Source organism: Natrix helvetica, assembly GCF_964273705.1.
Source record: "Natrix helvetica genome assembly, chromosome: Z".
NCBI lineage: Eukaryota > Metazoa > Chordata > Lepidosauria > Squamata > Natricidae > Natrix > Natrix helvetica.
The window spans coordinates 23,345,480-23,372,097 of record NC_138554.1 but is presented as its reverse complement, the minus strand read 5'-3'; the positions used below and the strand labels follow the sequence as shown (position 1 = coordinate 23,372,097).

Genomic DNA, 26,618 nt, shown 5'->3' with positions numbered 1-26,618 from the left:
AAACATGGTTTGTTTTGAACAATCTCGTGGGTGGATATGAGCTGATAAGCAGAATTTAAAATAAATACATGAAAAAGAAAGTGTGTTTGTTTGCTGAAAAAAATCTACCGTGCATTTGAAACTAGGATTCAGCAAATCTAACAGGGATTGGATCTGTATAGCACCACCCTGTTGATATTATGTTCAGTATTAATGACCTATCAAAGAGGGAAGAGAATTTCTTTGATTAAAATCAACTAAACAACAGCCCAGAGTTATACATTGATAGCAAATAGTTGTTGCTTATTGTCCAGAATCTATTATATACCTGGAGATCATTGTCTCCTGGAAAATATCCTGTTTAAGGCATACAAATACTTCAATAGTGTTACTCAGATGAATGAGGATATTAAAAGATAGATGAATATGGCAACATAGCTTTAACTTGTAAATAACTACACTGTTGAGTCTTTCCCGCATTTTTTTCTTTTGAAATAAATTTTGTAAGGCAAATCCTACTTACGACGGTGGTCTCCACAAGTCTGGGATCCTCCAGATGTATTCAAACTTCATAAACCTCCAACCAGCACAATTCATTTGTGGCAAGGTGATATCCAAAGACTATACTACTGTTGTTTACATGCAGAAATCAGGCAGAGTGCAGAGTTCTGCATCTTAAAAATTCTTAAAAAGTCAAGAGTTTCTAGCTCTTGATTTTGTTAAAAGCATGGAGGCAAAGCCCACTAAAATCTTAGCCAAGGCAGAATGCACTGGAAGGAATAAACCAAGAAAGGTCTATGTACTTGTATTATCTAGGCTCCTAAGAGTGATGTACTCTTTGGATATCACCTTGCCAGAAATGCTTGTGCTGGTTGAAAGTTTATGAAATTTGAACATATTTGAAGGTTTATGAAGTTTGAATATAAGAGAAACTCCACTGAGACATATCCTTATCTCCCCTGAGGAGTTTCTTGTAGTTGGAGGGATCTTTGCCCTGACAGGCTAATGGGCCTACCCCAAATCAACTCTACATTGGAGAGAACATTTCCACAGCTTTCTTCCCCAGACTTTCTCCCCGTGCAGGGTTGAAATGGGCGAGGGGTTGCTCTGAAAGCCTCCTCTTTCCAGGCAGAGCTAATGACCTGGTTGCAACTTTTAAGTGATTCCGCTGCTCCCTCTTGCACAGACCCCACATCCTCCATGGGCACCTTCAGCATCACCGGTAGAGAAGACCAAACCTCCCCCTCAGAGCATCCCACCCGAGGCTGCCACACCGGCTCTGCCTTGCCCTCGGGGGCCTAAGGGGCCCCAATGCTCACAGGCGAGGGGGGGGCTCATCTTTACAACCCCAACCCGGCCATCCCCTCTCCAGGGCCCCACTGATCGTCGCCCCGAGGCCCCCGGAGGAGCTCCCTTCCAACGCCAGAGACGCCGCCACCCCCTTCCCCAAAGACTTACAGGAGCAGCTTTGCCCTAAGCATCGTCCACCCCCTATGGAGCCCCCAACAAACACTTTGGCCCCGCCCCCTACAGAGCCCGTAGGCACCTGCAAGCCCCGCCTCTAGGCCAGGCTCCGCCCCCTCCCGCTGTCTCACCGACAGCTCCGGCGTCTCCGGTTCTCTCTCACTCTCCTTCTTTTTTCCCTCTCTCTTTCTCTCGCCCCCGTCTCTCGGGCTCCGCGGCATCCAAGATGGCGGCAGCCTCCCCCCCTCTATTTTCTCTCGGTCCGCCCTCCCCTAAACTGCATTGGCTAATCCTCCCGCTCCTCAAGCCTCTGGCCGTTTCGATTGGATAATAAGGAACTGGACGGAAGGGGGAACGGGGAGGGTGGGACGACGCGGCGCAGCCGCAGCTGTCATTAATAGAAATACATGGGATCTATTTGTCAAGAGGGGGTGTCCTTCAAAGCGCTCTCGTGCTGCCATTGGCTGAAGAAGCGCAGATGGAGTAGTAGGCGTGGTTACGCCTACTACGCGAAAAACAAGCCGAGTGGGCGGAGTTTACGTCAAAGCCTGCCTCCTAATGGGCAATAAAAATGTCCCTCAAATCTCACTCTCATATCGCTTCCTGTACACGAATACTGGCAAGAGTAAGAAAGGCTATTGGATGGTGGCCCTGTCATTCATTCCTTAGTCCTGCTGTTTGGCTGAAACTGATAAAAAGGCGGTAGCGCGAAAGACTTTGAGCCTTTGCCTCTCCATTGGCTGTAAACAAGCAAGCCTGCACATGTTGCATCCTCATTGGACCGTTGCGTCGCCCCGTAAAACCTTCCCCTTTTTGTACTGGCGTGCACGTTTTGAAGCTGGTTGCATTAAGGTAAAAGGGGTCGGGGCGGGACAATATGCAGGAAACTCTTAAAAGGCAACCTGTCAATTAAACCCACTGTATCCAATCAGGGAAGGAAGAACGACCATCCAAGGTAGATTTTCTTCTATCCGGGCTTTAGTCTAATGATTTATTTCAGCACTTCCTATCCAGCTATCACAAAGGCTTCCCACAGATTTAGGCGGACGCAACAGTCTTCACCAAGTGATAAAAATGAAGGTGCTATTGAAATATGCACAGAATCTCAGCATCGAAATAAAACAGGTATATGAAAGAGAGAGACCAACTTTACTAGTGATATAACCCTTGGTGTGCCGAATCATATTGTTGCATAAGCTGCAAGTCTGCATTTACAGCATATCAAGCAAACCTCACTGTTAGTAAGCACACAGGAACTTATCTTTCTACATCTTCCTTAAGGACTCTTTAAGCCCCTTGGTAAATCTGTGGTTGGTTTCTGGATTTCTATTTTTAATACTTAAAATATTTTTAAAATTCTCATACTGGTCAGTTTATTGGCAATACTCTCTTCCTAATTCTTTACAAATCTAACTCACTACATGTTGGATTCCTTGTCTTTGCTTATTGGAGGCAGCGTTTTGCATTTCCTGGAGGTACTGGTGTTTTGTTTTCAGAATTTATTTGGTCATGGTTTTGGGTCATAGGATCGCACAACAGATTATAAATTCTATCACTACAAAGAAAAACAAGACTAAAGAGCTGCACCTCCTGAATACTGCAAGCATGATTAAGCCTTTTGATTCATTTGGAGACAATGGAAAATGCCAGATTAAATCTCTGGTCTTGCAATGTTGGTTATTACTAGAGGGAAATTTCACCACAGAGCTGGGGTTTTGCACCCATCCTCACAAAAACATAATCAAATATATATGCCAGGAATGGAATTATTATGTCAATTTTGGGCAACACCCATCACTATGGAGGTGGGCATAGTTACAGTATTTTATAACCAAATGCATGGTGACATTTTTTGTCGATGCTAAATTTCATGTGAAAAAATCTGTGGCCTCTTAGTGACAACTCTTGATGGCACCTAATCTGTGCTCAATTTACAAGAAGGTAAAGTCCTATTGCAAAGTTATAGAAAGTAAGAGCTATGCTTAGAAGAATAATGTCCAAGCCACAAGACAACAGAGATAGCAAGAATTCTAGCCTGTTCTTACTCCACAAAACAATTGGATCAGACACAGGCATTAATAGAGTTTCTTCTTCTGAACTTTACACTGAATGCTATTTTCAAACTATTGTAAGTAAAATCTATATATATATATAAATGGCTGTGTGTGTGTATTCCAGCATAAATCTGGAACGCCTCCAGCAATTTCAACTAAACTTGGTACACAGATGACTTACTCTCTGGAAACAAATACTGTGGGGGAAAGACACCCCTAAAACCCCTCGGGGTGTGTGTTCTGTTAAGATGTGCCTTCAAATGACTTCTACCGTACTGCAGTAAAATGGATTCTACTGTACAGTGCTATGGAGTTGCCATGGTAACAGCTTCACAGTACTCCACAAGGGGGCTCCCTCTGATAAGGGGGAAAATCCAACATTAGAAATTGTGGCGACGTCTATGGAAGGAGGGTTGGGATAAATACCCAGGCAATGCCGGGTTATCAGCTAATATACTATAAAACTCAGTTATGTCACCACCCTCTAGTTGTTCTCCCTTAAAGTAATGAAATGTCAGTTCAGATTCATTTATCTTATTGTTACATACACATATCCACTATGATCCTGTGCTCTTAGGTGAAAAGGAGACTGATTTTTTAAAACCACGGTGGTTTTAATACACCAAATAAAACCCTCATTGACATCTGGAAGTAAAAATGTATTTTAATTTATTTCTGTATTAGAAATAGAATGCAATTTCTCCTCACATTCCCACAATTACACTCAACAACATTTATTTACTTTGTTACTGACACAAGTTGTGGGCTAGATTCATACTACTCTCACTTCTCCCCCTTTAAATAGAAGTAACTTCAATCCTAACTCTGTGCTGCCCAAACATCTTAGATTGCAACTCCCATCAACTTTAGTTAGCATGGCCATCTGGAGGACATGAATTAAAGAAGGTGCAATCCCAATTATAGCAGTGTTCCCCAACTTTGAAAACTTTTGTATGTGTGGAGTTTAATCCCCAGTATTCAATAATAGTCATGTGGCTGAGGAATCCTGGGCCCAAATCCACATAATAGGGAGACAAACAAGTATACAAACATTATTAGAGAAATTCTGTCCAATGCTCCACCTCCTACATTAAAATGTAGTCCTGTTAACTAATCCCTGGGCAATATGTAATCTACATGCGTAGGAAGCAAAGTGGTTTTAACTCAGAATCTATTAGCCTAGATACTAATGGAGAAAGAGTGGCAGCATCTCAGGCTGTTATTTACAAAATTAGTTTGCAATGAAGTTGAAACACAAGACAATCCATGGTAGGGGAAGATAGGACAAGCACAGCTCTTTATATGCCATTAAACATCTTACCACTTAACCAAATTATTTTGAATACTGAAGGAGAACCACGGCATAATTCTATTAGGCCATTCCACCACATCAATAGCTAAAACAATAGCAAGCTCCCTGGTGGACTATATGATAACAGAAAGTGGGGGGGGGGGGGGGGGGACGACAACTGATATTATTAGGATATTTGGAAAGAACCTCGAGTTGAGTTGTAAAGATCAAATGGGCTATTGTGCCTCAATAAGGTCCACATCCAGTGTAGACTTTCCTATCAGCATGTGTGATGTGGTTCCAACTACTGGTCGAAACCTCCGCATCCATATTTGTTATGAAGTGGACATGATACCACTCTTCTCACTCTTTACTTTTAAGAATTCTGCCATGCTGGAAAAGTATTTCTGATTGGCTTCGGTGACCTTCTTCTCAGCTGCCTGTGGATTCACAATCTCCAGACCCTGAAAATGGATAGGAGAAAGATTGCATGGGCAAAATAAAAAACAAAGAATATGCAGAGTTTATCCAATCTGTCATCCTGTAACCATGGAATTCTAGGAGTTGCAATTGCAAAAAAAACCACCTGAGAGCATCAGGTTAAAAGAGGCTGCTCTGGAGTAGAGGAAGGGCTGTAATATACCCCAATTCCTCCAGCCTGGAGACAAAAAAATACCAATACAGGAGAATATTTGCAACCCAAAATAGAAATGAAGGGTTCTTGTTGCTCTCGAGCTTGGTTGTTTTCTTACAGATGTTTCATTAGCCAAACTAGGTAATATCTGTGCTAGCATGATGACAATGTTACTTACTTAGTTTGGGTAATGAAACATTTGCAAGAAAATAACCAAGCTCAGACAGCAGCAAAGACAGATAATTGCTTGCAGTTGTTTGGTCTGTTTTGCAAAAAGAAGGCAAGGTAGAAGATTCTTAGGCAGTTCATAGTCCTCCCAAGCATGACCTACACTTGCTAAAACCCTTTGGGCACAAGGGAAGAAATATCCATCTTCAGGACTACAGGAAAAGTTATATATTTCTCAAATTTCTACAGCACAGTGTATTCACATTCCTAAAAATTTATTATTAAAGGATACTTTCCCTCCACTATGCTTGAGCAGATTCATTTCTATACTATACCCATGCTCCATTTTTCCAAATTGGAAAGAAGTTACTATTCCAAATTCTTTAGATGAACATACAGAAATTTCCTCCTTTAGTGCTTTCCAGTCATGGATGAGTAACGGGAAAGTGGAATATAAGCCATGAGCAATGCTTACCTGCAGTGGAGTGAATGCCACACTGGAAGCTGTGCCAGAGGAACGGTCCCGAATGGTTGACTTTCCCCCATACACCATGCTTTGCTTCTGGAGTGTGCGCTGATTGGGACAAAAAGGTGACATCTGGGGTTTTAATATGTATTGGATAATATATATAGATAGGCTTAGACTTACAACCATTTGTTTAGTGACCAAAGTTACAAGGGCAGTGAAAAAGTGACACGTCTGTTTTTCACAGATTAAAATTCAGATGGTTGGCAACTAGAATGTATTTATGATGACTGCAGTGCTCTGGTGCCACATGATCACCTTTTGCGACCTCTTAACAAGCATAATCAATTGTTAAGATTCTCTTAACTATGTTACTATCTTAACAACTTCAGTGATCCACCTAACAACCATGGCAGGAAAAATTGTAAAATGGGACAAAACTCACTTAACAACTGCCTTGCTTATCGGAAGTCTACGCCTTTGTTTTTCTTTTTCCACTTCTTTTCTACACTTCTGTCTTCCCCCTTCCCTCCCTTCTGTTTCCTACTATTTGCTTTTGCATATTTGTATTTTATATTGAAAGCTGATAAAAAAACTGTAAATGCTTATCAATGGAAATTTGAGGCTCAATTGTGGCTGTAAGTTGAGGACTACCTGTATTTAATATATTATGTATAGAAATCAGTAGCTAGAAAAGATAACAATCAAGTATTCTAGGTGTCCTCTGGGAACATTTGCAGTCTTCCTCAAAGTAAAATCCTAACGATTGCCGCTAGAACAGACAGCTAAATTAAGGCCCAGTAGAACTTTCAGGCTCCAAGAAGTACTTTACCCAGGTAGAAGGGAAAAGGTTTTGGGCAGGGAGAGACTTCCAAAGAGCCCTTCCAAAGCAAGACTCAAGCACACATGCTTGAAACAATCACAGAGTGATGAGATTAAACAGTTGATCTTGTGACTTTGACTGTACACAATGACTGAACCACAATTTACAAACTACAGTGGTAGCATTCACGTGCAATAAAGCAGGGGTGTCTGACCTTGGTAACTTTAAGATTTATGGACTTCCAACTCCCAGATGATTAGCTGAGGAGCTCTGGGAGTTGAAGTCCACAAATCTTCAAGTTGTCAAGGTTGGACACCCCTGAAACAAAACATTAAATTGCAGCATGTTGCATGAATTTGGTCAAAAGCACGAACCCAATTCTGGAGGCCTGTACAAGCCCGGAGGATTTGCAATGAGATAGAGCCAAATTTGCTCCTTAGAAGGACAAAAACAGAAATTAGACATTGCAATTTGCTGAGCCTTCATTTCCTCACCTGCAGTGTTTTTGAGATGCGGGCCTTTGTGGCCTCGTTGACTTGTGTCTGCCGGACACGGCCACTGCCTGATTTGCCTAAGTGTCCAAGACTGAACCCAAGGTCTTCTTGGTAAGCATCTTCTTCAATCTAGAAAAAGCATGAGAAGAAGTGAAGTAAATAATGTAGAAGTGAAGTTTTATGTCATTTCGATACCACCAAAGGACTCCTTTCATTTTACAGAAGCTGTACCCAAATGGACCACATGGGCTGGTTCTAGCTTAAGCAGATGGCCCTTCAGATACCCGAACACCTGGACAAATATAGCAATTTAGGTTTAAACCAGCACCTGGAATTGTATTCAAAAGCCTATTGGTAGTTAATGCCGTGCTTACAATACTGTTATATAGCATTGGTAGACCTCACCTATTAGCAGCATATGAACAGCTGCATTTTATGCCAATGGCATACTCTGGGTAATCTTCAAAATAGGTTGAAATATGTACAGATAATATTCAACTTATGACTAATCATTTAATAATCATTTGAAGTTACAATGGTGCTGAAAAAAATGACTTATGATCAGTCATTGCACTTATGAGAGTCAGTGTCCTGGTGGTCTCGAGATCCAAATTTAGGTGCTTGGCAACCAGCATATATTTATGACGGCTGCAGTCTCCCAAGGTCACATGATTGCCATTTGCAATTGATCCAGGCTTCTGATAAAAGTCAATGGGCAAAGTCAGATCTGCTTAATGACTGCATGATTCACTTACCTGTGACTCCCTTAATGATCACACCACTTAGCAATGAAGATTCCAGTCCCAATTGTGGTCACAAGATGAGGACTACATGTACTGCAATAGTTGATTTAAGAGGTAATAAGGACACAGGGAGTTGCCGGAAGGGAACTCAGGATGTCCCAGGAAAGGCTATAAAAATGATGCATCTGGTGCCTCACTCTCCCCTGTCTATCTAACATCACTTGTAAGATTAGGAATACCCCCAAATTGTAGACCTGTGGTTTCAGGGGGGATGCTCCCCAATCCAGAGTCATCAGGAGCAAAGCACAGGCATGGATACTGGAGCATCAGCTTAAACGTTTATGAAATGTTGTCTCTTTTTTATCAGATTAGTTATCTAGAGGCAAAAATGTTTTGCATTCTCAATTCAAATCTGTATGTTCGGAAAGCAGCCCTGAACATTTTGAATGTAGATTGGGCCTTGAACTGACAGAAGAAAACAACCAAGTTCTGGTAGTTATTTACCACGGTAACAAAGTTACATTTTTCTTATGAAGAAAACATTAAACTTCCATATATAACTTGGTATTCCTCAAATGTGAAGAATGGGAACTCAAGACATTTGAAAGCAACAGAAAGAGAAATGTGGCTGGGCAGAATCTCATACCTCTCCAAAGCTCATCCGGTTGGCTTGCTTCCGGATTTCTGTTAAACCAAGGCGTTCTTTCATCTTACGATATCTAAAGCAAGCAAAAAGATTATTAAAAAAAACAACTGAAAAATGCCAGGAGCAAATTTATTTTATTATGACCCAAGCTAGCCTAGGACCGTAATAAGGATCATTTGATTTAGATTATAACCTATGCCTTATATATAACATCCAGATGAGTTATGAACTATCAGAATCCCTGGGTATGGGTCCCTGACTTTGTGTACTTAATCCTTCCCCCCCTTTCCAAATATTTGGAAGCAATTATTAGCTCTACTACAATAAAAATGCACGTCCTGGTCAATAAACAAAATAAAGTTACTGTCTACAGGAGGAAAAGAAATGGCATTGAGGAAACAGGAGTGATGTCTAGAGATTGGCAGCTATTACAAGCAGGCAAGACGATTATCTGTCAACTGCCATGACCACAAGCTACAATGAGCAGCACATCCTTGTGGGAATCCTGTGGGAGCTGGGTAGCAACTCAAAGAGGAACCACCACCCTGAAGCAACACCTCATCCCAACTACGGTAAGAACTTTTGGAAGGAGGTGAAGGTTTTACATTTTATGGATATACATTTTTGCTTCAAGTGAGTATTAAAGGACTGAGTATTAGCAACATATTTATATGGAAATATCACTTGCAAGTCGTAAAGGGTAGAGAGCGACAGTCTATTGATGGGGATGGTGTGTGCTGCAATAAAGCACTGCGTACAGATTGGCTATGCTGTGGTGTGTCCAATCCTTGGAAAACAAAGGACCTTGACAGACAGATATGAATGTGAGCTGATTCTCACTTCCTGGCATTTGACCTGACCTTCCCCTTAACTCTTCCAAACCTTTGTGCCTGCCCGCCCCCCCTACCTGCGGCCTCCCCGTTTCTTCCTCTGTCCATCCAGAGGGGCTGGCAGTGGCTTCACTTGCTTCACTGGAGGTGGCTCCTGCCACTTATCAAACTTCCTCTCAATCTCTTCCTTCAGATCATATCCAACCTGGATGGTTAACAGAAGGAAAACATGAAGTCACAGCACGTGGAGCTGGAGGTCACAATAGTGGAAAGCTCTGGAGAGCAACATTGCATCCAGGTGGGGAAAGTGAGGGTTCCAACTTAGGCTGAAGAAAATTGGTTGCTATGCCTGTTGTTCATAGACTGCATGCATGCACTTAAGTAAAACCCTGCCATAAATCCAGGTTCAGATTTTTTCTCTGTTTCCTCTGTTATCCGAAGAGGTTGTATTCTGGGCACATTAAAAACCAGAATGACTATGTTCCCATAAAGTTGATCTATTGGCCTTCTCAATTTCTCCTCTTGGCCTAGCTGTACCTTTGTAATATTTCCCTAAAGAAAAAAACACTACCTTCAGTTTTAATCTCCCTCTCACAGTAGATCCATTCCCTAGGCCAAACTGAAAACTCTCTTCTCACAAAAGCAGGGAAGTGTAATAAATTACAATAGAACCTGGAAACTCAAATCCAAAAATTATCCAGACTCTGACAAAAGCTAGCTAATCTTCCAATCTACTATATCTCAGAGGTTTGGTGTAGATATAATCAGGATTGTAAAGTCAACTCTGTTCTTCTCGAGGTTCCTTAGAAGAGGAACAGGAAGGTATGCAGCCTTCTTCCTTGTCTTGACAGCCCTCTTTCACTTAGGGGAATTAGCCCATTTCCTTATTTAGCCTACAGGAATTCTCCACAATGTTTTTAAACACAAAAGCAATAATTACTGCAGGCACCCAACTTTCTCCAAAAGGGTTAAATAGCTTTCTGAGGAAGGTCCTTATCTTAGCTCTTGCTGCACATCTTTGGCGAAACAAAGTCTTTTAAAATTTCACTTAAGAGATGTCCCAGGAAGTCTGGCTTATGTTTCTATCCCTGCTACTACCCCAGTGCTCTAGAGCATGGGTCTCTAATCCTGGTCCACCGCCTAGTGCCTGGACGTATCCATTTAAAACTGGGCCACGGAAGTGGTGGGTGTGTGCCTGTACATGTGAACTATCCCCTCCCCCCCACTGCCTCCTCTTCCTCGGCCAGGAAGATTGGAGACCCCTAGAGCCGCTTCACCTCACCTTCCCTTCAGAACTCTCATGGAAGCTGTCCACTCGAGCTGCTAGGGTGCATTTTGCTGCCACCAAGCGTGCCGCTTTCCTCCGCAGGTCCTACAAAGGAGGAATGAAAATCAACGCTGGAGCCTCATGCACCAACACACCCAACAGAAAAGGAGATTTGGATTCTCACACCTACCGGGGGCAATGACTGTACAATGTCACTGTGGTAGATGTAGCCAGTGTGAGGCAATACAGAAGTGCTGGAAAAACCCGAGAGAGTTTTCCTCTGGGCTCCCAGGAGCATGATGTTGCAAGCTGGCATCTTGGAAAGGTTGGTGAGGCCACCGGCAATGCCTTAAACAAAGAAGAAGCAGAGAGGGAACATCACACAGCAGGATCAAACAGCCAAGAAGCTGCAAGGCTTTTGTTCAGCCGATTTTTGGCAAGTTACTTCCCCCGCTTGTTGAGATTTGAAGAAAAGGGCCTCCCCCTGGGAAGCTGTGCTTGCTGTCCACAAAGAAGGATTCTTGCTAATCCTTCTTTGGAGATTTGCCAGGATTAATCATATTCTCAGAAACAGAATCTTCACTGTTCAGCAGGGCATTTCTTGGTTCCACAGTTTTAAATGAAGAAACAAAAACAGCTCACAGGTGAGCTATTCTGACAAAACTTTGGACAGCTGAACTATAAAAGGTAAAACAGTTTCCACTAATAACAAAATAAAGTCAACCTTTCAGAGGGGAAAGATTTCACTTCCCTCTAAAGACCACATTATTTCCTACAACTCTACAGTTTAGTCAAAAACTCTTACGCGCAAACGCACAGCTCTCCAACAACAGACTTACCCATGATCTTGGCAGCAGTAGAGGCCCCAACAATGATGGACAAGTTTGGGGCAATAAAGGACATGCGGGACTCCACATACTCATAGATGCGGTGCTTCGATTGGTTCAGCTCTAAAGCCATGTCACAGGCCTCCTCGATGCGTTCCAGTTCCTCCTCTGTCAACTGTTGCCTGCAGTGACAGAAAGAGCCCTCTTGAGATCTTCCTATTTAATTTGCACCTCTGATATTAGCAATGTGCTAAACCACGGTCCTTTTCATTAGTGTCTCTCGGTAGCATCCCTGTAGATATTAGTTCCGTCGCCCCTAACCTGGTGGGACTGGGTTTGGCTTTAGATGTGGTGGATTGTACATTAACTCTTTTAATTCATTTATCTATGCTGGAATGTGGAGGGCACAGAGTTAGGGAAGAGAGAGAGAAATGAAATCTGGAGACAAATAGCCCTTTTCAGAGTTTGCAGGATTCAGGAACATGTGTAAGGGCAGAGATAATAAATAAGGTAACATTTTCCTCCTTTGGTTTTGATCTTCCGCATGCAGGTAAGCTGCATCAAGAATATTTGAATTATGCTAACAATTTTATTTCTGCTCTAAAGTGTGCTTGGAAAAAAAAGATATTCACCTTTCTTGTCTCCCTACCCTTTCTCATATAGTCAGATAGTAATGATTGTCAGACATCGATGTACAACTGGCACAAACCTCCCACTCCCCTACTTTCATTTGAATTCCAGCACTTTTTCACCCATCATGCAGAATATAGAGTCCTCTAAGAGAAAACTACTATAATGGTTAAAAGTAAACCAGTTCTGCAGGAGTGTTACTCATTCTTGTAAGCTTTTTTAAATACCTAAGAGATCTTCCTCTGTTAGAGGAAGGTGTCAAAAACTATGCCAAAGAGAACGCTGGAAGATTTTTCCTCTTAGAATTAGGAAAAATTGAAAGAATGTCTCACCTTCAGTCAGAAGTGGAACAATTGGGGGGGGGGATTTGTCCCTAGACCCTAATCTCCCACACCCCTTCTAAATCCTCCCCTCAGTTCTTTCAGATGACCCATCTTACCCTTGAGTAGTAGATGCGGTGACACTGACCACCATGATTGTGGCATTGGTAAGGATCTGTTGAAGGTTCTCATTGTTCTTGCATTTGTCCAAACTGTTGCCCAGTTCCTGCAAAGGTCCGACATTTGAAGGGAGGTTGGTTTTTGACCAGGAATTTTTGTATAAATATATGTTGGGCTGACAAGCACTGTGAGAAATACCATACTTCATTTGATTTCAGGCCATCAAGAACAAAGGAGTTGAAAGATATGCCTGTTCTGGAATTGTTAATTAATAGATGAACCATGAACCACCAAACTGCCAAATCTTCTATTCTCCATATTCTAGTTTTAGTCTATTTCCTATAGAATATTATCTAACCTGTCAGCCTCATCCTTGCCAAATATAAAGCACTGCAAGGTACCTCCTTTAGCTTTTGTAACTAAAATAATTTTTTTCCTCATCTTTTTCTCATTCCTTCTGCCATGTCTTGTGTACAGCAAGCCTGAGGGAGAACTTTAGTCATCTTTTTAAGTTAGTGTGTGCACACGTGAGAACAAAGTTTTAAAAATATTTCAGAGAAAGCAATGCTAATGTTCTCATTGTTCCTAGATAGAACTTGTGTGACTCAGTAAGGATCAATACCAGCATTTCCTGCACCCGTTTTTATTTGACTTTTATTCTACTTTTATTATTTTTATAATAATTTAAGGCAGGAACCATGCATAATACTTCCTCTTCCTATTTCTCCCATAACAACCCTGTGAGGTAGGTTAGGCTAAGACAGAGGTATTGGCCCAAGGTGGCTTTCCTGCCAAAGGTTAGACTGGGTCTCACCTATATTTTCCATTTCTGTATTTTATTCCCACCATATGTACAGGATTACAACTTTTAAAATGGGGAAAATGCCAGGATACCAGATAAGGGAAAGCTGAGGAAAAGTACTAAGTTTCAATCCAGCAAATCTAAACGCAAATTCTTATAGGGCCATAAAATTCAGTGAATCAGCAACAAAATAAAGCAATGGGGTGTGGGTGTTAAGAATGCAGAAGCAAGAATGGACGATGATGGTAATAATAATACATTTAACTTACTTGCCGCCACCTAAATCTCAACTTCTCTGGACAGCTGACAACAAACAAATGTCAATAAAAACAATAAAAATAAATATGCACAATGGCAAGTGTGATGAAAGGATGGGTTTCAATGTCCCTCACTGAAGTTATGGGTGAAGAGCCAGGACTTTGCAGTTCTTCTAAACAACAGCTGAATGGCAGCCAACTTAATCTTGGAGGGGATCTCATTCTAGAAGGCAGGAACTTATGGTAGTCATGACAGTAAACAGAAGAATGAACTTTGCATATTTTAAGAAGAAACACAATACCTTAACAGTCCGGATGTAGTCCAAAGCATTGGGAACAAGGGACTCTAATTCTGGGAATCGCTTGGAGTATTTGTCTCGGATAAACTTGTGAATAATATCTAGATACAAAAGACAGCAAGCATTAAGGTGATTGGTAGGTTGAACAGGTTTCCTCAACCTAATAATCCGTAGATGGATTAAACTTTAAACTTTGTAATTCCAAGGCAGGATGGGAATAATGTTAAATTCTGATTCAATGCACCTGGCACTTGCCAGGTGGGGAGGTGTGATGGAATGTATTCCAGATTCCCAGGAGGGAAGGAGTGCATTCCAGAGGAGCAAGAGACTTTGTAGTTTAGAAAATTTATGTGAAAGAAAGAGGGTGAAGATGGCTCCTCCTTAGTAGTTCTCAGAGTGTACATTTTTATGGTGCAAATAGTCATTTTTAGTTTGGCAAGATTTTAGCCAATAGGTGACAAAACAATACAGATAGTCCCCAAGTTACAACCATTCATTTAGTGATCAAAAAAAGTAACTTAGACTTTTTCATATTTTTACAACCATTGCAGCATCCCTATGATCACATGATCAAAATTTAGATGCTTAGCAACTGGCATGTATTTAAGATGGCTGCAGTGTCCCGTGATCAACTTTTGCAAGCTTCTGACAAGCAAAGTAAATGGGGAAGCCAGATTCACTTAACCATCATGTTAACTGACTTAACAACTATGGTGATTCACTTAAGAAATGTGGCAGGAAAGGTTGTAAAATGAGGAAAAAACTTACTTAACTGTGTTGCTTCGCAATGGAAATTTTGGGATGAATTGTGGTTGTAAGTTGAGGACAACTTGTAAAGGAAACTGCTAAGAGAGTCTCAATGAGTCTTTCTTGGTTTTAGAACCTGATAGAAGGCAAGCCACCAAAAATGTTCTGCCTCAGTTCTTTTTAGTCTGCTGAATCAAAAGGTCCCTCCAGAAACAGTCCAGACTAGATTTTTTGTTGCTGAAAGAGGAATGCCTATGGAGACTCTCAGTCATCCAGGTCATGGTTGTCTGAAAGGTGCTTTTTTAAGAGGCAACTGGACTTTCTTGTTTTTCTTTGAAGATGTTTTACTTCTCATCCAAGAAACTTCTTCAGCTCTGGCTGGATGGTGGGGCTGAATTCTTCAGTCAGAGCTGAAGAAACTTCTTGGATGAGAAGCAAATCGTCTTCAAAGAAAAACTGGAAAGTCCAGTTGCCTCTTGAAAAAGCATTTTTGGGACTGGAAGAGGAACGTTTCTTAAACAGCTTTTGAATGGTCATGCATTTTATGGCATAACAATGAGCCCATTCATATATCCTTGCATCTCAAACTTCTACACTGTTAGTTCACATTTTTTCTCAGAAACCCATAGTATTGATACCAATACCGATGTATCCCTATGCAACACCTATAGTGTTTCCAGTATGTTTCTAGCCCTGTCCCAAACCAGCAGTCAAGATTTTTCACTCACTCAGTTCATTTTCAATCTCTACGGTGAGGTTGTTGGCATCCACAATGACTCTGTATTCAGGAGCAGCCTCTACTGGACCTAGAACTGGAGAGAGTCAAATAGAATGGTCAAAATCTATGCTATGCAGCTGACTGTGTGGTGGGTTCATAGACATTGCCAAGCTTTTGACTGAAGGGAAATGACTTGTCTTAATGCAGGAGCAGGATGTGACCTTAGTAGGTTCAAAAAAATTAATGGAAATGTTATCAGTACTGCTGTTTCTTCATAAACAAATCTGAACTGAACAGTACCTTCAGATGCTTTTGGTTGCTTGCTGATGTACTCCTCAATCTTCAACATAATTTCAGCAAACTGCACAAAAGAAATAAAAAAATCTAAAGATGTTTCCCTTCCATCTTGAACTTTAGAGTGTAAAACAATAATGGCAGATTACTCAACATACCATGTTCAGTCCAAAATCAATTTTGAAATTTTACTGCATTCTGTAAATTATTACTGGATTACTGTATTCAACCTAAAGCCATTTAAGGGACATGTTGTATTTTCCTAATTTCTAAGGTATACTTTATTTCTGACTTCACTTGATCAAATTGGCATGATCCACAGAGATCACAAACATATTAAACTGATGAGTCCTATGTGAAAGATCTCTATTCCTTTTACCATTTTGCTATCCCACAGCTTGGCAATACTCTTGACCGAATCAGTTGCCAAATCCAGTTGCATCTCTTCATGGACATCTTCAATGGGAGACTCGTCCTCTTCATCTGCAAAACTCCCATCTTCTTCCTCCGCTGCTTCTTCAAGGTCAGCCAAAAGCTCATCTGCTAAAGACATGGTGGATCAAGGCTAGAAAGAGAATAAAACTGGATTAAAGAAGTAAGTCAAAGCGGGTTAATAAAAAAGAAAAAGTAGTTAAATGAAGATTCAGCCTTCTATTAATATTTTCTCTCAATACTGTCTTGGAAAGTGTCCCAATTCTATATTTCTCCAACCAACCTTTCTTCAGAAGGTAGGATTTCAGTTTCTAGACGCCACTATTGGAATATAATCCTTGGTAAAATACCATGTAATAATTGTAATCTGTAAAACACTCTAGAAAGTAATACACAATCTTAGAACCCCAAATAAGCACAACAATCTAGAATGATAAACTCTTCGATTCCTTTCTGGTTCATTCTGTCTGAAGGAATAGCCTTCTTATCACAGTTGTAACTGCTTTCTTATTAAATCCATTTCAGTCAAAAATTTCCAGATCTTACCAGCTCCTTCCAATATGTCTTTTCTAATCTCTTAGTTTCTATCATAGAATCCTTCAGCTTTCCAGTTCTCCCAAACAAGATATGATATATACAATCATTCCTAGAAAGCACATGAACTTCCCAGCCTTCCCCTCTCCCATTTGGGACCCCAAACTGCTGCAGAATTGAAGTACAACAAATATTATATATTGTAATCAAATGAAGCATATTGTAAAAAATCCTACCATGATACTAAATGTGTAACATTGTTAGGCAGAACCTAATAAAAAAGAAGAGTAAAAATAATTACTGCTCCAATGAAAGAAAATTGCGAGGGAACAGCGAGGGAATGGTGTTGAGGTAAAAGAAGGGTGTATATAGGAACTCATACTGATCTCAAAATTATGACATACACAATGTTGTACAAATGCCACAATTACATAAAAGGAATGTGACACAAATTCCTAAGTTGCAGCACCTGCATGACAATATAAAGACCTATCGTGTCTCCACACACATGAAGGCTCATGGAGGTGCATCAGAAAAATGGGAGAGAGGGGGCTGCCCCACCATGATCCTTATAATAACCATATTTTCCTGGAAAAAATGAACAACAAAAATGCCATATCTAAAAAAGGTTCATAAAAATAAAATAATTGTTTATAACTCTGCTTTACAAAGAAAATTTGAAGAGCAAATCCAAGAAAAACAAATTAAATTGAAAGGGCGGCTTCCTGAAATAACAGATCATTCTTTACAATATAATGAAAGGCATTTGGGAGTTGATAGTAAGATGAATTGATGTAAAGATTTAATAATACAATACGATGCTGGCTATGTAATAGTGTACATGTGATTGATTATATGTTATGAAAATGAACAAATAAAAAACTTTACAAAAAAAGGAAGGCCTGAACAAGAGGGGCAGAATTGGGTACTAAGCTGATGTCTCTGGAGGTATATCTTTCCCAAGGTGTGGCATTTCACTGCATGGACCTTGTCCGTATGTTTATGGAATCGTCTAACCAGCTCTTCTTTTTCTACAAATAAAAACTGATATTTTTTTCCCAAGCCTTTTTGAGTCTCTCTCTCTTTGGCATTCTGGTGACTCAAGTACATTTTGGAACCTTACAGTATAACCGAGAGGTCAGGCAGTGCAGCTGCGAAAATCCTGGGGAAGAGCCAGTTAGGACCCCTCAATGAGCGACTGGGGTTCGCCAAACTCAGCAGCCCCTCTTGGCCTACCTCAGAGGGTTGTTAGGAGGACTAGGGGGAGAATTGGCGCTTTAATTCAGTATGTAGATTAAACAAGGCAAGGATTAGAACAGCCACCTCCCCTTTTTCAGGATTCCCATCGCCCCCACCCCCTCACCGGATTCTTCTTCGCTTCAACGCCGCTCCGGCTTCTTCTCGGTCCCTCGTTAAAGTCGTCACGCGACAAAACACGTCGCTCCTACGTTCATTATGGACGCCGCCAGAAACCGAAGAAAGAAATAGTTTATAATAATAATATTACTTCCGATTCCGGTTCGGCCGCTATTACTTCCGATTCCGGTTCGGCCACAGCTTTTCTCCTAGTCCGGAACCTATGGTGACATCATCATCATCATCCCTTTTTGCGCGGTCGTCCCTCGAACGTATCTAAGGGAGGAACAGGATTCGTTTTACGTAAATGCGATGCGACATACTTTTCTGTTTCTGGTCCGATCATGTGATGCTCAGAGATCATCGGCGTGCGCCGCCTCCTTTCCTCCAATTAAACTCCGGGCATGAAACTTCTTTGTTGCTACAGGTGTTTTGTTACGTCATCAACCAGCGTCGGGTCATCGGTGTATTTTTCGTGGCCTCATTGAAAAAGGTGGGAGCGGCGTAGAGACGGAGGTAGGTTGGATGTCGGAAAAAGTCCATTTTTAGAAGGTAGCCTTTTGCAGCCTGACACCGTTCGCTTGGGTTGGGCTCTTACAATTCCCCGTCCGGAGTTGTAAAGCCGTCCCTTGGAGATCCTCTTTGCTGAATCGTTAACGAATGGCCCCTTTCTTCACTTGAATTAAACCCTGCTGGTCAGTTCACTAGAATGATTTGTACTTATTTTGTGTGATGCTAGAATTCAAACCAAGCATAATTGAGCTTGGTACTCTGAATGGGTTGAGATTGCATTTTCCGTTTTCTTAGCAAGTAATGACGATTGCTTGGAAATTTCCAAATAGACTAAATTTCAAATTTAGACGCCGTGGCTCAATGGCTAAGACGCTGAGCTTGTCGATCAGAAAGACTGGCGGTTCGAATCCCCAGCACCGCCTAATGGAATGAGCTCCCTTACTTGTCCCAGCTTCTGCCAACCTAGCAGTTCGAAAGCATGTAAAAATGCATGTAGAAAAATAGGAACCACCTTTGGTGGGAAGGTAACAGGGTTCCATGCGACTTTGGGGCATTTAGCCATGCCAGTCACAAGATCACAGAGACGTCTTTGGACAGCTGTGGCTCTTCAGCTTTGAAACAGAGATGAGTACCGCCTCCTAGAGTCAGGAACGACTAGCACATATGTGCAAGGAGAACCTTTACCTTTACCTACTAATGGTGATTGCCTGAGAATTTTCAAATACACTAAACTCGAACAGTTTGGAAGTTTGTATGTGGGAAGCTCCTTCCCCAGAAGAATGAAATATTTTTGGAAATATTAAAAAAGGCAGAATATTATATTTCTCCAAAGGGAGAAAAATGTTTTTAGAGGCAGAAAGCAGCCCCCAGTCTTTCTTAATAGCCCACAGCAGATGCCAGCACTTAAGAGATAAAGAGATTACTGAAAGAGGAAGCCAACTATCTAGATGCCCCCATTCATAAGCATAGCAAATACTGCAGGCAGAAATCCATTCAAGAAAAGATATTTTAAAACGGCTTGCAGCAAAGTTTGACAGCTAACAAAAGCAGAGTAATAGGATTAGAATAAGCAGCCCCTCACCTAAGATCCAGCATAGGACAAAAGCCAGTTAGCCACAGTAGGAATTACACAACATCCTTTCAGAACGCAAACCCCTTCATGGCAGTTTAAACTTCAAAGTCTCAGAAACCTATAAAGATCCATCCACTCATTCAACCATTTGATCAGCTGCCCCAGAACCATACACCCTGGTGGTTCTGTTCACCAATAAACATAATCTTTCTTTCCAATCAACCTCCATGTTATTTCCAGTGTCTTGGAACCGAACTAGATTTTCCTTACAACATTTCTTTGTTATATTGTCTGTTCTTAACATTTGTTTTCAACTTACAGGTAGCTCTTGACTTGGGACCAGAATCTTTGTTGCTAAGTGAGTGGCACCTGATTTTGCCACCCCCCCCCCTTTTTTTTTGCCCACGTTGTTAAACAAATTACTGTAGTTCAGTGAATCACAAGGTCATTAAGCAAATCCAGATTTCCCATTGATTTTGCTTGTCAGAACCTGGCCAGGAAGGTTACATATGATAAACACATGACCTCAGATTTCTACAACCGTGGGAAATATATACCAGTTGCCAAGCAACCATATTTTGATCATGTGATTGTGAGGATGCTGTGACAGTTGTAAATGCAAGGCCTGGTTGTTTATTTTTTCAGTGCTATTGTAACTTCAAATTGTTGCTAAACGAATGGTTGTAAGTCAAGAACTACCTATAGTAACCAAAGGGAAACCGGGCAAACTTATATGATGAAAAAAAACAGGTCACATTTAATTGAGTAGGACTTATTTTCACAAAATATCTACAGAATTATTATATACTCTAAATAAGTTGAAGTTTCATATAAATCACCTGTATCCTTCTGTTTTAAATGTTGGATGAAAAGGGAATTTACCTCTTAATTTCATAGATCCTTTCTTCCCTCCCTCCCTCTTTTCTTTTTCTTTTCTTCTATTTCCCCTCCCCCCATAACAACTCTGTATGGTAGGTTAAATTAGGCTGACAGACAGTAACTAGTTCAGATATTTGGAAAGATGTAGTGCTTTTCAAGTGAATCCATGAATTATTTTACTGTGATCAAGTTGATGTAGCTGGTTAGTTTATATTTATTGCTTTCTTTTTAAATTTTTTGAACAGTCATGGCTGCTGTGAGTTTTGAAGAATTTTCAGTGCCTCCTGGCTCAGAGCTGGCATTGCCTCCTCTTTTTGGTGGAAATATCTTAGAAAGTGAGTTAGAAACTGAGGTGGAATTTGCTGATGGAGGGATACCAGAAGATGAGGAAGAGGAGGATATGTTGCGGCAACAGGAGATGACTCGGCGCAAGTGTCAAGTGCTTGCCCGACGATGCAAGGAGTTAGAACAGGTACATGACGGGAGTGGATATGTTTTCTCTGTTTATTAACAATGTTTCTAACAATAATTGAACCTAGGTCTTTTTGGCCTCAGTCCAGCATGCTATTTATAATAGTGTAATATGTGTTCAGGAAAAAGGACTATGTGGATACTACATAGAACAACAGTGAAAAATGTAAGCAACATGACCGTTAAGTAAAGACTTAGGTGGAAGAGGAAGGAATTGTTGAGTAAGTGAAAAAAGATGAACAGCTAATATTGACCCCCCATTATAGGTGAATGAGAGAATGTTAAACCGGCTCCATCAGGTCCAGAGAATAACACTGCGTCTCAAACAGGAAAGGAGGTGAGTCGGAAGATACGGTAGGTGCAAAGTGTGTTAAATATATTCCCCTTTGTGCAGTACTACAATTTTAAAACTAGTTGCATTTGGACCCAGAGGATATTTAGTTTAGGATGGGGAACCTGTGTTTTTCCAGACTTTGCTGAGCTGCCCTTCCTAGGATTGCCAACAATAACCTGGGAATTGTACGCCATCAAGGTTTAAGGATAACACTGCTTCTGAACTTTGGCACATTTATACCAAAGAAATGAATTTTTAACTTCTTTCATCTAAACTATCTGTTTATACCCCATTTTTCATTTTGTGAGGCAGGATTCTGGTTAGAAAGGGACACAGTTATACAAAATGGTTGGTTTAAAATAATGTCTTTCTACTTCTCCTGAGGTTTCTCATGAGAGTTTTGGATTCCTATGGTGACGATTACAGACAAGGCCACCTTGATATTGTCTTAGAGGTAAGAAAGAATTTTCGGGTCAGTAGCCTTGTTAATGCTTCTTTGGTCTCCAGGAAGGAATATTATCACACATGCTAATACTGCGTTTCTCCGAAAATAAGACCGGGTCTTATTTTCTTTTTACTCACAAAATATGGCTTGGGCCTTATAAGGGGAGGGTTTATTGATTTAGGGTTGCTGGGCGGCTGCTCTCTTTGAGGGGAACAGGCAAAACCTATCAGGGAAGAACAGGGAACAGAAACAGATTTGGAGGTGGTTGTTTCCCCTCTTTCCTTATCATGGATTTGATTCCTGGTTGTAGTTTACATTCCCTTGTAATTGTCATCCTCCATCCATCCACCCTCCTATCTTTCCGCAAGAGCCTAAAGGCCAGGCTTTGTTGGTTGGCTGGGATCCAAATGGGGGAGTTTCACAGTGGAGGTGGCTGCTGGATTGATGGTAGACTTCACCTCCATCCCCCCCTTCTCTGCTCTCTACACATTAATCTTTCTTTTTTTTGGTAATCGTGTTATTGTATTCTCATTGTGTTCTTTTTCACTGTTCTTTTTATTCTGTTATCATACTTCTGTTTACGCTCTTTCCATTTCTTCCTTTTTATTGTTGTAAGCTGCCTAGAATAGCCCCACAGCAAAGTAGGAAGCAAATAAATGTAACAAATAATAAATTTGTCGCCCCCCCCCAACAAGTAGTATTCCAGAATTGCTCCTTTTCTGCACTTGATTTCTGCAAAAATAGAGTTTGCTAGCCAAATGCCATGAAGTTGTGAGTGCCTTTGTATCACCCAAATCGTATAGAAAAGAAAGGCCAAGTCTCTCACTCTCTCTCTGTCCCGTCCCCCCCGCCCAGCCCCCTTCCATATACTGTAAATGCTATATGGCCACCTATTGGGGGCAAATGTGAAAGTGGGAGAATTCTAATTGCATTGCTTTCTCTATTTAGGATGAAGGAATCCAGAGTGCCGATGTTGCAACCCCTGGCAATGCAGAGAATGAGCCCTGTGGGAAGGAAACCTCCAGGTGCCTGCCTGCCCAAGAGCCAGAAAGCCTCTCCCCTAGCGAAGGCCCCGTCAGCAAGAAGCGGCGACGTCATCTGCGTGAGGAGAAGGAGGGGAGGATACGTCGGGCAGCCCCAACATTGCTGCCCATGGAGGAATTTCCTGTGCAGGTACTGGGAAGGTTTGATGATCCTAAAATGTAAATCGGCTGTCAGGTTTCCAAGTGATGAAACATTTTCAAAAAAGAAATATGCAAAGTCCATCTTCAAAAACAAAATTATTTTATTTAGGTAGGCATCAAATTCACAAAGTCTGTTGTAATTCCAGATTTGACACAAACCGGAATTACATCACATAATATTGTAAGTTGGAAACATCCCACAAAAGTCACATTCTCCAATATACTATCAATTCACATTGCCCTGTGTCTTCAAACTCCACCTTCCGTTCTCAGCAGGAGCAGCCTCTGTTCCCACGGGAAAGAAGGTCACCTAGTCAAAACAATCCTCACTATCTATTCGCTCCTCCCTCCCACCTTAAGAATGTGATGAGCCTGAAAAACCACCCTTACTTAGTAAAGAAAAAGAAAGGAATAAACGAGTATGATAGAGAGCTAAATAAAATGGCTACACATATTTCAATTTCAGACTCGACATCGGCCTCATGCCATAAAATATCTCCCACCCACCCACCATCTGCCCTTTGGGCTACCGTATTCCATTGCCCCCACCTGTGCTGCCCCCACCACTTTACACTCCCCATTGCCCCCGACCTTCGCTGTCTTCTTCATCATGCTGCTGTCAAGATATGCCTGGCCAAGGCAGCTGCTGGCCCGTTGTGAGGTCTCCACACAGCCTTCACAGGCCTTGCGCAGCTAGCAGCTGCCTCAAGAAGAGCCAGGTTTGATATATCCTAGCAGTGGGAGGAAGAAGATGGCAAAGGTCAGCTGGGGTGGCAGACTTTAGGACAGCCAAAAAGGTGGAGGGGGTGGGAGATAGACGGGTGGTGGAGTTGAAGCAGAATCAAGCACAAGGCAGAAGCAGCATGAGTTCTGGCCTATGGAGCACAACCAAGACTATTGGAACGGCCACTAGAATGCAGTGTGATTGTGTGTTGTGTGGCCTTAACAACTCCTTAGTTCGTTGATGGAAATTCCTGTCCTACTTAGGACAGTTAAGATGGGACTATCTGTATTTATATACTGTAGGCTACAATAACAGTATCTTGAAACATGACGGTGTTTCTTCCCCTTCCCTCTCTTTTACCAAAGAGAATCGAGATGGGACAATGTCCTAACACTTGTTCTTCTAGGCTTTTTCACCTTTTAAATAATGGTTACCACATATTTTCTCCAAGACTGTGTCTGTACTCCGGTCCATCAAATTATTGCATATATGCTTATTCAGAAGTCTCAGGAGTGAACATTATCTAACATGGGTTTAGATTGGAAGATATTTTTTTATTCCTTCCACTATGTTATTTACAGATAGTGATGAAGATAGACAAGCGTTCACTCAAATCCCAGAAGCTGGGGAACAGATGCATTTGTGTTTTCTTTACATTAGTAAATTTGGCCAAACTTAAAAAGCTATTTTACTTGTTCTGAGTTGTTCCTGAGGGAAATCAAAATCTGGAGCTGATTGATATATTTATTGGGAACAATTAAAATGACACAAAAATACAGCATGTCAACTTATGTGAATATATGCAACCTGGCTTCTTTTCACTGCGGAGATTAATGACTCCTTCACAATTAATGATAATAATTTTTGGGTTTTGTGGCTGCAGATAAAAGCTGAAGAAGATTTCCAGTGTGAACAGGATGATGTTCTCAGCTCTGCCTGGCAGCAATCCAGTCCCCAGGACAAGTTACTCCATTACTCAAAGTTTCCCAGCCCTGGTGTCTGTTCTGATTTTGACTGAGGCTGGCCATTCATCTAAAGGAAAGCATATATACCCATGTGGCAGCTAGGCTGGCCATCAGGGTGCCCAAGAAGATGAAAATTCCTGCAGGCGTCTTCTTTCCTTATAGATATCAACCAGCATCTAAGGAACAGCAGGACATCAACCCCATCTGACTCCTCAACTCCAATCCAGTGAAAGATTATCTGAACTGCTGGGGGTGGGGGAAGTGGTAGGAGAAGCGGCGATGGAGTTTAAGCAAGGAATCAATGTGTAAAACTTTGGAGTCAATGTGTAAAAATAATCAATGGATTAGCTTGAGTCCACAATGGACTCAACTTATGTCCATAAACTTTCAACGGGGACGCCTATTTTGAGCAGAAACATTTGTATCCTTTCAAGATTGAGGAAGGACCCTTTTGAGAGGTCAGTGTTCAGCCTTTCCACATTTGCCCTTCTGGTGGGTAGAGGACAAGTGGTTTTTGTGCATTAGAAAGTGCACAGAAAACAGCGATTGCTGCGTTCTACCATGTCGTTTTCTGTGGATGTTCTTGGTTGGAAAAAACCACGTGTTGAGGGAAGGCTGAGTTCTTTCAATCTTTCTTCAAGGTTTTTAACCGTGTCTTGATCTATGGTATCATGAGATCCAGCGTGATTAAATGGCCAATTTAAGTCTGTATGAAAGGAAATAATTTGTGTGCTATTGACCTGGGTATTTATGCAAATTGTTTCATGTGTCAGTTTAAGAACCTAGCATATCTTTGCCAGTCCAAAAGAGAGCAAGAACTGGCACCCTTTTCCTGTCGTTTCCTCCTCAAAGAAAGATCCAGTTTCAAGACTAGCTGTACGGATCAGGAACTCTCCCTTCCCCCGCATATACCCTCATGTTAGGAATGATATTTGAACAAACCACACTTTTGCTCTAATTGCATTTTTAGATTTCAAAGGGTTACAGAAATGTAACTGAACAACAAGTTTATGGCTTCTACTTTGTGGCAAGATTTGAATGAGGTATTAAACCAATCAAACGTGACTGTGTGTCTACTCTCATTAACAGTGCATCTTATGGGGTGCCCCCTTTAACCAAAATCTAAGGTGTAAGGGAGCCAGTTTGGTGTAGTGATTGAGGCAACAGGCTAGAAATTGGGAGACCATGAGGTCAGCAACCTTAAGCACTCAAAGAGCCATTTGGATCCGTTTCCCACAGAAAAGATCGGGAGCCACAAAACCAGGGGTTGAAAAGCTCAATAAATCGTGTGCCGGCGGGTGTCACACATTGGTGGTTGTGACACATATTTTGAGTGACGGAGCTGCAGCAGAGGGATGAAATAGTCACGTGTGGCTCCAGAGCCATGGGTTGCCGACCCATGCCCTAGGCACAAAGCCAATGAGGTGACATTGGCGTCACTCACTCTCAGCCCTAGGAAAGAGGCCAGGGCAAACCTCTTCTCAAAAATATTGCCAAGAAAACTTCAGCCTCTTGTCCAGGAGGGGAGAGGGGTGGGTGGGCTATCCTCAGCTTACACAAGTCAGAATTAAAGTAGCTAACTTTATTTTTAAATGCAGTTCTTTCCTAACATTTTTCTAATTATCGAAGAGGGGAAACACTATGGTTGTAGCAATGCATTATGACACAGACTGTTTAAAGGGAAAATCTCAGTTTCTGTAAAGAAAACTGGCAGTCATTCTGAATTGACACACATTGTCAGCCTTAAAAGCTCAGCACACTCCGTAGGGGAGGTAAGACGGAGGCAAGCATACTCTTACGAACTAGTCTGCGTGGCTTAATACATTGCACAAATTG

The 26,618-nt window shown here is 41.5% G+C and overlaps 3 protein-coding genes across 7 annotated transcripts in view; 1 reads left to right on the top strand and 2 right to left on the bottom strand.

The window, feature by feature from the left end:
* CNOT3 (CCR4-NOT transcription complex subunit 3) overlaps positions 1–1,714 on the bottom strand; it is a 50,001-nt gene extending 48,287 nt beyond the window's left edge. The window contains exon 1 of one of the 2 annotated variants that reach the window (XM_081971556.1): positions 1,575–1,714. The gene's annotated coding sequence lies outside the window, so the exon portion shown is untranslated. Of the gene's footprint in view, positions 1–1,437; positions 1,471–1,574 lie in introns of those variants that run through there. The other variant, XM_081971558.1, reaches the window with a different exon arrangement.
* A 2,435-nt stretch (positions 1,715–4,149) lies between these two features.
* On the bottom strand, positions 4,150–18,353 carry PRPF31 (pre-mRNA processing factor 31). Its single transcript, XM_081932061.1, has 14 exons — positions 18,203–18,353; positions 16,253–16,438; positions 15,880–15,940; positions 15,590–15,673; positions 14,118–14,215; positions 12,756–12,862; positions 11,699–11,868; positions 11,050–11,207; positions 10,875–10,964; positions 9,670–9,797; positions 8,763–8,835; positions 7,374–7,502; positions 6,066–6,164; positions 4,150–5,252 (listed from the first exon to the last, which is right to left on the bottom strand). Exons 2-14 carry the CDS (start codon positions 16,424–16,426, stop codon positions 5,124–5,126), a joined length of 1,500 nt encoding a protein of 499 aa, XP_081788187.1. The 5' UTR covers positions 16,427–16,438; positions 18,203–18,353; the 3' UTR covers positions 4,150–5,123.
* Positions 18,354–18,469: 116 nt separating this feature from the next.
* On the top strand, positions 18,470–25,847 carry TFPT (TCF3 fusion partner). Of its 4 annotated transcripts, none has more exons than XM_081932062.1 (7): positions 18,470–18,715; positions 20,106–20,138; positions 20,905–21,131; positions 21,397–21,467; positions 21,849–21,918; positions 22,858–23,082; positions 24,701–25,847. In XM_081932062.1, exons 3-7 carry the CDS (start codon positions 20,907–20,909, stop codon positions 24,833–24,835), a joined length of 726 nt encoding a protein of 241 aa, XP_081788188.1. In that variant the 5' UTR covers positions 18,470–18,715; positions 20,106–20,138; positions 20,905–20,906; the 3' UTR covers positions 24,836–25,847. The 4 variants fall into 4 exon arrangements, with proteins under 4 accessions (XP_081788188.1, XP_081788191.1, XP_081788190.1 ...); XM_081932065.1 differs by having other exon boundaries at positions 22,858–23,093; positions 24,701–24,824; XM_081932063.1 differs by lacking the exon at positions 18,470–18,715 and adding an exon at positions 18,756–18,890 and having other exon boundaries at positions 20,102–20,138.
* Positions 25,848–26,618: the final 771 nt, after the last annotated feature.

What these genes read in the sequence shown, in the direction of transcription:
- PRPF31 (XM_081932061.1), bottom strand. Translation starts at nt 16,426, where the DNA reads ATGTCTTTAGCAGATGAGCTTTTGGCTGACCTTGAAGAAGCAGCGGAG. An exon ending in TACTGCTGCCAAGATCATGG is followed by an intron (nt 11,208 to 11,698) that starts GTAAGTCTGTTG and finishes TCTTTGTTTAAG; the next exon opens with GCATTGCCGGTGGCCTCACC. An exon ending in AAGAAACGGGGAGGCCGCAG is followed by an intron (nt 8,836 to 9,669) that starts GTAGGGGGGGCG and finishes TGCTTGCTTTAG; the next exon opens with ATATCGTAAGATGAAAGAAC.
- TFPT (XM_081932064.1), top strand. Translation starts at nt 20,907, where the DNA reads ATGGCTGCTGTGAGTTTTGAAGAATTTTCAGTGCCTCCTGGCTCAGAG. An exon ending in GATGCAAGGAGTTAGAACAG is followed by an intron (nt 21,132 to 21,396) that starts GTACATGACGGG and finishes CCCCCATTATAG; the next exon opens with GTGAATGAGAGAATGTTAAA. An exon ending in CGTCTCAAACAGGAAAGGAG is followed by an intron (nt 21,468 to 21,848) that starts GTGAGTCGGAAG and finishes ACTTCTCCTGAG; the next exon opens with GTTTCTCATGAGAGTTTTGG.